Below are 12,023 nucleotides of genomic sequence, written 5' to 3'. Positions count from 1 at the left end.
AGTGAGTAGGGATTGCCATGCAACGGATGCACTAGAGCTATAAATGTATGAAAGCTCAACAAAAGAAACTAAGTGGGTGTACATCCAACTTGCTTGCTCACGAAGACCTAGGGCATTCTGAAGAAGCCCATCATTGGAATATACAAGCCAAGTTCTATAATGAAAAATTCCCACTAGTATATGAAAGTGACAACATAGGAGACTCTCTATCATGAAGATCATGGTGCTACTTTGAAGCACAAGTGTGGTAAAAATGATAGTAGCATTGTCCCTTCTCTCTTTTTCTCTCATTTTCTATTTGGCCTTTTTTTTATTTGGCCTTTCTTTCTTTTTTTATAAAGTCCGAAGTCTCATCCCGACTTGTGGGGTAATCATAGTCTCCATCATCCTTTCCTCACTGGGACAATGCTCTAATAATGGAGATCATCACACTTCACTTACAACTCAAGATTACAACTCGATACTTAGAACAAGATATGACTCTATATGGATGCCTCCGGCGGTGTACCGGGATATGCAATGAATCAAGAGTGACATGTATGAAAAATTATGAAGTGGCATTGCTACAAATACGATGTCAACTACATGATCATGCAAAGAGCAATATGACAATGATGATGTGTGTCATAATAAACGGAACGGTGGAAAGTTGCATGGCAATATATCTCAGAATGGCTATGGAAATGCCATAATAGGTAGGTATGGTGGCTGTTTTGAGGAAGGTATATGGTGGGTGTATGGTACCGGCGAAAGTTGCGTGGCACAAGAGAGGCTAGCAATGATGGAACAGTGAGAGTGCGTATAATCCATGGGCTCAACATTACTCATAAATAACTCATATACTTATTGCAAAAATCTACAAGCCATTGAACTCATATACTTATTGCAAAAATCTACAAACCATTGAAAACAAACTAGCATGACTCTAGTAGCAACGTGGGCTCAGAGAGAGACTAGTTGTAGGAGCTAAAAAGGTGCTGAAAGCAACTGCAAGCCACCCAATGAGGAACTTGTTATCAGTTGTGCCCTTCATAGATTTCATTGTCTTGGTGAATTTGGTAACCGTGGGGTGTTTGGGTGGTCCGGTGTGGTTGAACATCTCATTGAAAGCCTTAATAGAATCCTTTCCAACAATGTATTTCAGCTGCGACCCTCTGTCTGGTAAACCAAAGTTCCTGTGCACACTAGCATCACCTACTAGAATAGTTCCCCTACCTGGGAATACCAAAGCTGAACTGGCTGGGTCGTATGACTGGACTAGGAACTTCGTCAAGTCGGAAGGTAGTGTGTCTGCTAGGTTTACCAAACCTCCTAACATCTTCTCATATAAGAAAGATCTCTGAACAGGTGCCAAATCATTGTTCACCTTCACAAATCTCCCTGGTGATCCCTAATCCTTCCAGCTTGTGAACGCCGCCGAGGAACGTTTCCTTCATTCCCTTCAACACCAACTTCACCCACCTGAGACAAAAAAAGGAAATGAATACAGACAAATTGTGCTCCCGCCGCGCACATACGTCTTCAACTGACCACGTAGTTGGTTGTTGTGCAACCATAGGTTGATTGTTGTGCAACTATTATACCTTATTGTGCAACTGACATGTACACTCTCTAAAATTAAAAAAACTATCCAAAAATGTATAATGATTTTGTGTAGTTGTGTGCTCAGTTGGTGCCAACTTCCAAAAATGACAATGTAGGTAATGAGATTCCAAAATCTATCATAAAAGAAAGACTAGAAAACACTAAACATCGCTTTTCAGATTTGACATGGTAGTATACAACACTTTCAAATTTGCACCACAAAAAATGTAAGCCAAAAAAATGCTGGTTAAACACAACAGCCAAGTATATGCTTTTTCATATGCGACACTGAACAGCACAGGTGCCAACTAGTACCAACATATTGTGCAACTGAAAAAAGAAAATGTACAAAAAAAGGTACCTCATCAGCTTCTGCACAGGTTGGGCCACCCCCATCAGATGACTTGCCTTTCCCTTTTGTTCTGGCTCGCTTTGCAGCACGGGATGCACTAGCATCCTCCACCTACAAAATAACCAAAATGATGCCTCATGTTAAAAAATCAATGAAAAAAACCCCAAAGAAAACAAAAAATAAAAAATTGAATTTCTTTTACATAAACTCAAAATTGTTCATTGCGTATTCAAAACTTACCCCTACTTCATTACCATCATCGGGGTCGGTATGTGGACACCACTGAGCAGGCCTTTTCCTGTTCTGTCGTATATACTTTGATGAAATCCTTTGCATGGCTCAACAGAAACAAAAACCAAAAAGGAAAAACAGAAAAGGAAAAAAGAGAAAAGAAAACAAGCACATCTATTCGATCATATTTGCTCGATTTTGAGCTTATAGAAAACAACCTCTTCCCCACTTCCACCGGCATCTCCCTCTTCGACCATTGTCACTTCCAAAAAAAAGATCTGGACAAAATCACTCTAATTGCACACACACAAAAATTGTAGCTCAAAAGGCACTAACAAAACTTGTTAAACAAATGCATAAAAAACCAGCATCCCACCACTAAGACATTTCAAAAAGAATCCTGTGCCAACTGGACCCTGGTTTTGCCAAACATTGACCCTAGTTCTGCCAACTCAGATATGGTAATGCCGAGTCAAAAATTCAAGAACACATATCCCAGCTGTGTCCAACTATTGAATCTAGATCTACCAGCTGGAAAACTAGTCCAATGCCAAGTATAAAACCTGCAGAACATAGATACCTGAATATGTGCAACTATTGTACCTATAACTGCTAAAAATGTGTTTATGGCAGATGATGTGTGCAACTGATGCAACTGATGTGTGCAACTGATGCACCTGATGTGTGCAACTGATGTAGCTGGAACTGCCAATTGGGTATCTGGACAAATGTTAAGTTTAAGCACGAAACTCGTTATGCAACTCCTATTTGTGCAACTGCCAACTACAAGATACTCGTTGTGCAATTGAGTAATGAAAACATTCACTCTGCAACTACTATAGTGCAGTTGCCAACTGCAAACAAATCGCTGTGCAACTGGGTATGAAAAAATCGAACGGATTCAACTGCTATGGTGAAATATCTACCAACTAAAGTACCAACTAAAATGCAACGGTACCTAGGGTTTCGATTCACTTGTGCAAGGGCTTGTGCAAAAGGGGCACGGACGCTAGATCTGCTGAGCCTCCCCCACTACAGGCACTACGGGGCGAGTCTAGCGGGCGCGGCCTCCCCGGCTACAGACGGGGCGAGAGCGTAGCGGTCGCGACCTATGCACAACGGCGCGCGTCGACAACACAACGGCGTGCGGCGACAGCACAACGGCGCGCGGCCCAACACATCGAGAGCGCTGCGGGAGCAAGTCTAGATGACGCGGCCTACCACGCTACAGACGCGGCGAGAGCGCTGCGGTCGCGGCCTCTGCGGCTACGAGCGCTGTGGGAGCAGCACGAGCACCACTTCCCCCGCTATGGGCGCGGCCAGAGCGCAACGGGCGAGGCCTCTCCTACAACGACCGCCGCGGGAGCACTACGGGGCGCGGCAAGAGCATTACGGCCGCGTCCTCCATCTGTACGGCACGCAGCAAGATCGGTACGTCGCGCGGGGGAGAAGGAGCGAGCGGGTGAGCAGCAAGCGTACCTCAGTCGGCGACGAGCAGCGGGTGCTTCTCCCCTGCTGCGCCTCCGCCTCCTCCGCACCTTTCGACGGTGTCGACGGCGAGATCCGACGGCGAACCCCGCAACGATCGGCAAATCGGGAGGGGATGGGAATGGGAGGGGAGAGGGGAATGGAGCGGTGACGGGTGGTGGATGGAGGGGCGGAGGAAGTGGCACGAAATTCAAAACTGCCCACCGCCCACTACTTTGTCTATGTTCACTAATAGATGTACTCTTGCAGTCAATGACATGGCGGGCCCACCGGGGAGGGGGGGTGCGCGACGCCGCCTCGGCACAACCGGGCCAGGTGTGCGGGAGATGCGGCGCGCCTGAAAACCGCCCGAAAGCCAACAAAAAACCACCTGCGACGCGCGACCGCACGATCCAGCACGATCGAACGGTGCGACGCCGGCCGCTCGAGGAGCGCTGCGAGCGCACGCGCACTAATATGTATTTAGGCAGATCATTTGGTTTGGGAAGCGGCCTTAGACATTGGGCCTTCAATGGGCCACAACTGTAGAGTGTGGCCGCGCAGCCCTGCTCCTCCGACCGAGCCCCGGCCTACGCGGCAACGGGGCCTCACTCGCTAGGGCTCCCATAGATTACGTAGCGGCTGCGCCGTCTCCTCCTCCACTCCGCTCCGCTCGCTCTATAAAAGAGCACCGCGTCCGCGGCGCCATTCCACTTCCACCACCACTACCACCACCGCCCGGCGAGAGGAGAGCAGAGGGGGAGCGAGCAACCGGCGGCGAGATGATGCAGATCTTCGTGAAGACGCCGACCGGGGAGACCATGACGCTCGAGGTCGAGAGTTGCGCGGCCGTCGACAGCGTCAAGGCCAAGATCCACGACAAGGAAGGTACGCGCCCTCCGCCTTCCGCCCATGACACCCTCCGGTCGCCTTCGCCGGCGTCGGTTGTGTTGCTCCTTTGTTCGATCGATGATCTTGCCCCGGTTCAGAGCAGATAGCTAGTCCTCCGTGACGAGCTTTTCTTGGGTTAGAAAATATCGTGGCTTCCCCGCTAGCTTATCCGGGGGTACCATAATGTTGGATTGCCTTGCAATTGACCTCGCGGTAGGGCAAATTAGCCCCCTTTTCTACGCCATCTGCCCGGATCTGAGCGGATCCTCTGTTTCTTGCTCGATTTTACAGTTTGTGGTGCTAAACTAACTGCAGACGCTGTGTTGCCTTCGATAATCACAGGTATCCAGCCGGACCAGCAGCGCCTCATCTTCGCGGGGAAGCAGCTCGACGATGGCCGCACCCTGGCCGACTACAGCATCCACAAGGAGTCCACGCTTCACCTCGCGCTGCGCCTCGTCGGCGGTGGCAAGGGCGGGGTCTACCCCAGCAGGATGGAGCCTAACCTGCGCGTGCTTGCGCTCAAGTACAGGCAGCACAGGCTTGTGTGCCGCAAGTATGTTCTATTCCTTGGACCATTTCTTTCACTATACATGGATTTGCCGCTGTTACATGCAATGCATGTCTGGATGACTATGAAAGATACAAGCTTGTGAATCGAGATGTTTCTATTGTGGTCTGTTAAATAGGGGGATCATCATATCTCTGTGTGGTTAATTTGGATCCTGGAACTAGCTTATTGGCATACTTTTTTATCAAATAAGTACTAGTTGAGGTGTAGATGGTGTATTTCTTTCACTACACATCGATATATCCTGCTGTTGCGAATTGTGATGTTAGGCTGGATATAAGGTTATGATGTTAGTTCTATGTGAATTGTGATGTTTCTGCTGTGGTATCTTTGATGTGGATCGATGCATATGTACATCATATCTCTCTGCGGTTTAGATCCAGGGAACTGGCTTACTAGCATACTTTTCATCAAGTACTAGTTGAGGTGTAGATGGACTATTTCTTGCATGATTCATCAGTATGCAATTGTGTACATGTTTGATATTTGTATCTGGATGTCTATGCATGATAGAAGTTTGTGAAATGCCATGTTTCTTTTGTGAGCTGTTCGATGGGGATGCATGGATGCGTATGTAGATCATATCTCAGTGTGGTTTGGATCCAGGGAACTAGTAGCTTATTAGCATACTTTCATCAAGTATTAGCATTAGTTCATGCGTTACTCTATTTGCCTTATCACAATAAGTACTAGTCGTTCAGAAGATTATATCCTAACTTGTCCAATATTTTGCATTACAGGTGCTATGCACGCCTGCCCCTCAGGGCTGCCAACTGCCGCAAGAAGAAGTGCGGCCACAGCAATGACATCAGGCCCAAGGAGAAGCTGCGCCCCCACTAAAGCGTTGGAAACATAACAAAGTGGCATTCTATAGCTGGATTAACTGGGAATTCAAAGTTTGGTTCGAGTCTTAGTTTCAGTTAAATGTTGCTTCTGGAATCTAGAACCCTATGCTCCTGTATCAGTTTCCCTCGTAGTACTGTCCAATTTGCTCTTGCATGAATGATGAAATCAGTTATTTGTGGTCTGCTAGCTTGAATGGATGACGAAGTCAAGTAATGCTTCCTATATTTCTGTCATGTGCGTACTATGGTTGAATCAGGTTTCTCAGGCCAGTGTTTTCTGATAATTACTTGGAAATGCAAGCTTTCGTCGTCCAAATCAAAATATGCAACTCTGCATTTGCTGCTGCTACATCTCTATCTGGTGTAGCATGAGCACTGTTGAAACATGCATGTACCCATTTTGTTAGGAAACCAAATGCCATCTGAATGCAAAACAGAGTTGCAGTACTGAAACCACATTACATTGTTGCCTTCACTGAATCCATCTATATGTAGTAGTTTCATAGATGAAATTTCCATTGTGACTCCATCGTCCACCGGATACATTTCATCCCGGGGAAGGGACCATACTCCGGTGCTGTTCATTGTTGCAGCCCCCTTGTGTCCATGGAGGGAGCTTGAGAATTAGAAAACTGCAGAGTTACAAGACATACAAAGCATGGACACCTGAACCTGAATGTAAATTGGGCAAGACTAGCTAGTTTGTGGCACTTGATTCAGAGGTCCATCGTTAGCATAAACAGCATAGCTTATAACTCTGTCTCTAGAGTAACTGCAAGGACCATGTCATGTTCAGTACTAGTATCTCAGGAATCCACATTATATAACAGCTTTTATTTATGGACTTTGAGTAGAGGTTGGAGAATCTGAGGCATCAGGGACGTGCATTTTGAGTTTGACAGTCACTGGAGAACCAATGCAATTAAGCAGTGCTGCGTCGGTAAGCCTTCTGTCGCCAAAAGGATGCCAATGTGAGAACGAAGTAGATGCACGCTTAAGAAACAGAAGAAAACAGAAATAGGTCTTGCTTCGGTACACCCCACTTCAGAATTTTGAAAAGGGTAAATTCATCAATAATATTTGTTAACAACATTTTCTAGAGAAATACCATGTACATTGCAGAGTACAAGGCCTATATTCACCTGATATAGTCGCCAAATCGCCCACCTATGCCCTACATAGCCGAGACCCATTTGCATTGCCTTCTATTTTTTATGTTTATTTTCCATTTTTATATTTATTATTATGATGATTATCATCATTTTTCTTTTTTATAATAAATATAAGTGTTTTTTAAAAAATAAAAAAACAATTTTTAAACACATTAACACTTTATAGAAGTAAATAAACATTTAATGAAAATTTCATTAAAATTTGTTAACACTTTTAGAAGTTACATGAATATTTTTTAAGAGGTGTCGACATATTTTTAAGTTGGAATCTTTTTAAGTACATGAATATATTTTGGAATGGATGACCATTTTTTAAAGAACACAAGAAAATTAACTTACATGAATTATTTTTGAAATTTTGTGAACACAACCTGTAGAAATGAACTTTTTTAGAAGTACATGAATATTTAATTTAATTTATTATATTATTAAATTAGTTCTAATATATATTAGTTTAAGCGAAATCACTAGTTAAGGGGATAAAGGGGTACTTTTCAAATGTTACTGCCAAACATCCCTGTTGGCGAGCACCACTTGTCGCCACCACGGAGTTTGGTGTTTTTTCATGCCACAAAGAAGATGGGAAGATGTTGTGTCGCTTTGTTTGATGAGATCTATTTTCTAAAAAAAAAATCTTGTCTATCGAGCGCTCAATTTACAAACTTTTTTCACGGTTGTATTACTTTCATTGAGCTATTTAAAACTAGCCCCCGTGTTGATGATTTCAATGATATTTTTTCAAACGCAATTTGTATTCTGGAAAATAAAATAAAAAGTCCACATGGAAATTAGGTGTACTTGTTACTCTCAGAAAGTGTGTTATGTCGCCAAAACACACATATGGTTCCGCGCGAAGCGGGCAACTTCACCATGCAGCTTACCTTTACAGCGCACACAGTCATGCGCCTCACACGGGGAACATGTCGTCCACATGTATATATTTTGACATATTAAAGTACATGAGAAAAAAACGTGCAGTAAGAAAAAAAACATTGAAGCACTTCACTTGCTTCACTTTGTGCGCTCGATGGCAAGCCACCACGCGACACACCACCCAAGCCCCCCCCCCCCCCCCCCCCCCCACCCCCCGATAAGTCCACCCAAGGACATCCCTCTAGTTGGCTTCGTAAAATTCAGCTCTGCTTTAAAAAAACGCAACCCCAAAAGGGTAGCTTCACGATGTTTCACTACGCCAAAAAAAAACTAAAATATGGGGTACAGTTTCCTATTTTTCATGAAGCTCTTCAGGGGTTCGAATAAAACTCTAGTTCAAAGAGTCCTCATTGTGTTGAGTGAAAATTATCACCACTGTTATCAGTAAATGGGTATCTCTTTGTTTTTTCCCACGTCACCCAATCAAATAGATTTTTTCCCATTAAAATTTTCCATTCTTAAATTGGAGCCAGCAGGAAGACCAAACAAGATAAAATGATCTTTGGTGGAGTTGAAACTCCTGGGTGAAACTGCTCCAAAGTGGTTTGGCTGGAATAAGGCTGATTTTATGAAGTGGAGCAGTCTTAGATGGAATTTTTTTTTGAATTGTTTGGATTGCTTACCACATATCTTTACTCCTAATGTCTCAGTTGGTAGGTCGCGTTTCGGGTTTTATTTTCGTTCCACCTCACCGGGTCTTTTTTGGTACTTCTTTGGTACTTCCTCCCACCTCCCACCCGTTTTATTTCGCTGGATTTTTTTTCGTCCCTCCCCCACCCCACCGGTTTAGTTTCGCGTCACCCTCTCACACAATAAAAAAAAATCTTAACGGATCATAACTTTCCATGCTGGTGTAAGTTATTTTTAGTAATGTCTTTATGTGAAAGAATCAATCACGATCAATTTCTAAATATCAAATCTAATTAATTAACCTTACCTTAAATTGCTCAATCACATTAATTAGGAAACAAAATAACCGATTTTAAGAAAATATCTACTCTTAATGGAGGGTATTACATACCAAACATAGGTACGTCATTAGCTCGCTTCCTTCCCTTCTCTTCCCTTCGTCCCTCAGTCCCATGCTCGTGGCGCTGAAGTGGCATCGACAGGCGATGGCGGTGAGGACAGCACGTGGCAGCCCCTGAAGCACGAACACGACTGCACCTCGGGTCTGCCGTCTCCCAAGATATGGGTGAGTTCTCGTGATGCCCACCCTAAACCCTCACGTCCTACAAATTCCTCAACCTCTACCATCTCGATTTCGTCCATGCTCTGATCCAAATGACGATGCAGCTCCGGCCGATTGACAATGGAGGTTTGCCATCCTTCCTCTCAGCACCCACTCCTGAAGAAACGACACGCCATGCCGATCGAACCCGGTCGAGATCACTCACCAAGATTGCTATTCGGAAGTTTTTTTGTCAAAAAGTGAAGAGTGGGACGGGATCTGCACTTTTGTTAATATCTCTACTCCTAATGTCTCAGTTGGTAGGTCGCGTTCCGGGTTTTATTTTCGTCCCACCTCACCCGGTCTTTTTTGGTACTTCTTTGGTACTTGCTCCCACCTCCCGCTCAGCCGAGACGGTTTATTTTCGTACTCCCTCCCACCTCCCAGGTAGTTCCCTCCACGCAAAAAAAATCGAACCAACCAATCTCTACTCCTAATGGAGCAGTTGGTAGTCTTCGCCGGTCAATTTTCGTCCCACCACTTTCGTCCGGTTTTTTTCGTAGGTTAACTGTCGTAGATTTTTTTCGTCGCCTCCCCCACTTCATCGGTTTATTTTCACTTCACCCTCTCACACAACGAAAAAAACTGAACGGATCAGAACTTTCCATACTGACGCAAATTATTTAGTAATGTCTTTATGTAAAAGAATCAATCACAATCAATCTCTAAAGATCAAATCTAAATTAATTAATCTTCATAACGTTTGTTTCCTTTCGAATCACGTCCATAACTTTCCTTCCTTGTTTGGGCAGAAACTGTTTGGTAGCAGAGATTAGGAAGCTTCCTATGAGTGTAGTAATAGGAAGTATTCTTTTTCTTGATGATTCGTTTCCATGCATGATGATAGTAAATTATGCCAACATTCACCACTATTTATCAATGTCATCAATCGTATCCATTTCTACCAGTTTTAAGGGAATCTGCTCGCTATGTCTTTTTTAAGGGGATCCGCTCGCTAAGTCGTCGTCGCATGTTATTTTCACAAACAATCTCTACTCCTAATGGAGCAGTTGGTAGCCTCGTACGGTTTATTTTTGTCCTCCTCCCACCTCCCCTGGTTTTTTTTCATCCTCTCTCCCACCTCCCAATTTCGTTGGTTTTTTTCGTCGGTTTTTACTCGCCCCCTCCCACCTCCCAATTTCGTCCGGTTTTTATTCGTCCCACCTCCCACCACCCCCTCGTACTGGTTCTTTTTCTCTCCACTCTTTCCTTGCAAACCAATAATTTCCTAACATACAAAAGATCACGAATCTATCTTTCCTTACCCGAACCAATCGCGCCCTACATCAGTGCATTTCTTTATTAAGAAAACTAACACGTAAATCTTAACGCATTGCAAACAAATCCCGTTATGGACCTAATTAATTTATTATGGAATCTATACGTGGTCGCATTGGTTCTTTTTCTCTCCACTCTTTCCTTGCAAACCACTAATTTCCTAACATACAAAAGATCACGAATCTATCTTTCCTTATCCGAATCAATCGATCCCTACATCAGTGCATTTCTTTATTAAGAAAACTAACACGTAAATCTTAACGCATTGTAAAGAAATCCCGTTATGGACCTAATTAATTTATTATGGAATCTGTACGTGGTCGCATCTCTCCCCTCGTGAAAAAATCGCATCCATCTCCCGTTAAAAAGGAAAAGAGAACATGAACGATCAATCCCACACCCTGCATCTCAGTAGCAAAAAATCGCCCCCGCCTCTGCTACTGCGCCTCGCCGTGTGCCCGGCTCGACCCATGCCTCGCCTGCATGGCTGGACGCCGCCGTCTCCACCGCCACGTACAAGAAAACGGTGGGCAGAACCATCCATTCAAATCGCACACCCCCACCCTCCTCCGCAATCCCTAGCCCCGCATCACCCTATCGCTTTCTCGCCTCTCTTTCCCCTCGATGTAGATGGTGCCGAGCGGCGGCCTCGAGCACCGGCAGTGCCGCCCTCTCTATCTTCGCTGCGTCGAGAGATGGGCCGAGGCTATCGTCGGTTCGCCGCCCACGATTGGGCCGCCTCCGGTTGTCGCGCACCACCGGCTCCACCTAACGTGCCCGACCCTCTCCGCTTTCGACCTTCCGGTGACCACATCCCTCCGCGCCTCCATCCATCATCCACAAGGCCACTCCCTGCACCCACCCTCCTAAATTCTCCATACCGGCGGACAATCACCGAAGATCCAAGTTGGCCCGATATCAATTTTCTTACATGCTTTCTTTATCAGTTGATGATGGGAATGGGTTCCAATTTCTCTCTCTGACTGTGGATTCGCAGGCAAGAAGCGCTTCTACATGCATCCTCCTGTCGGTCCCTAAAGTACCAAGGTAAATGGTTGATGTTGCGTTTGTCTAGGATGATATATGTTGGCTCTGTTCCGGTTCATCCGAGCAGTTTGGTGACTAATTTACTGATAATTTAATTATATTAATTAAATGAGTCGGGTGTATCGTCATGCATTTATTTTGCCAGTAATGTTCTGTGATGCTCTGATGCACTTTGGGAATTGGTTATCTTGTCTTCAGTGCAGAATATTTATTTATTAATGCATGAGAAGAATCCTTGTTACTACCTTGAACCTGTTTTATAATCCATATTGTTATGCACTAGCGCGTGTGCGTGTGAAATAGATGGATTATGGTCCCGTACCCAATAAGATGGATATGTGTGTGTTAGAGAGAGAGAGGGAGAGGGGGAGAGAGAGTGAGGAGGAGGGAGGGAGAGTGTGTGTGAGAGAATTTGATGATA

At 44.8% G+C, this 12,023-nt stretch overlaps 1 protein-coding gene across 1 annotated transcript; it reads left to right on the top strand.

The window, feature by feature from the left end:
- Window positions 1-3,374: 3,374 nt before the first annotated feature.
- On the top strand, window positions 3,375-6,170 carry LOC123039396 (uncharacterized). The gene is made up of 4 exons (XM_044462587.1): window positions 3,375-3,714; window positions 4,184-4,522; window positions 4,868-5,081; window positions 5,837-6,170. The coding sequence occupies exons 1-4, from the start codon at window positions 3,375-3,377 to the stop codon at window positions 5,934-5,936; spliced, it is 993 nt and encodes a 330-aa protein (XP_044318522.1). The 3' UTR covers window positions 5,937-6,170.
- The last annotated feature ends 5,853 nt before the right edge of the window (window positions 6,171-12,023 follow it).

Source organism: Triticum aestivum, chromosome 2B (genome assembly GCF_018294505.1).
Source record: "Triticum aestivum cultivar Chinese Spring chromosome 2B, IWGSC CS RefSeq v2.1, whole genome shotgun sequence".
Classification (NCBI taxonomy): Eukaryota; Viridiplantae; Streptophyta; class Magnoliopsida; order Poales; family Poaceae; genus Triticum; species Triticum aestivum.
Note: the sequence above shows the minus strand (reverse complement) of the source record. Positions and strands in the feature narration are given on the sequence as shown.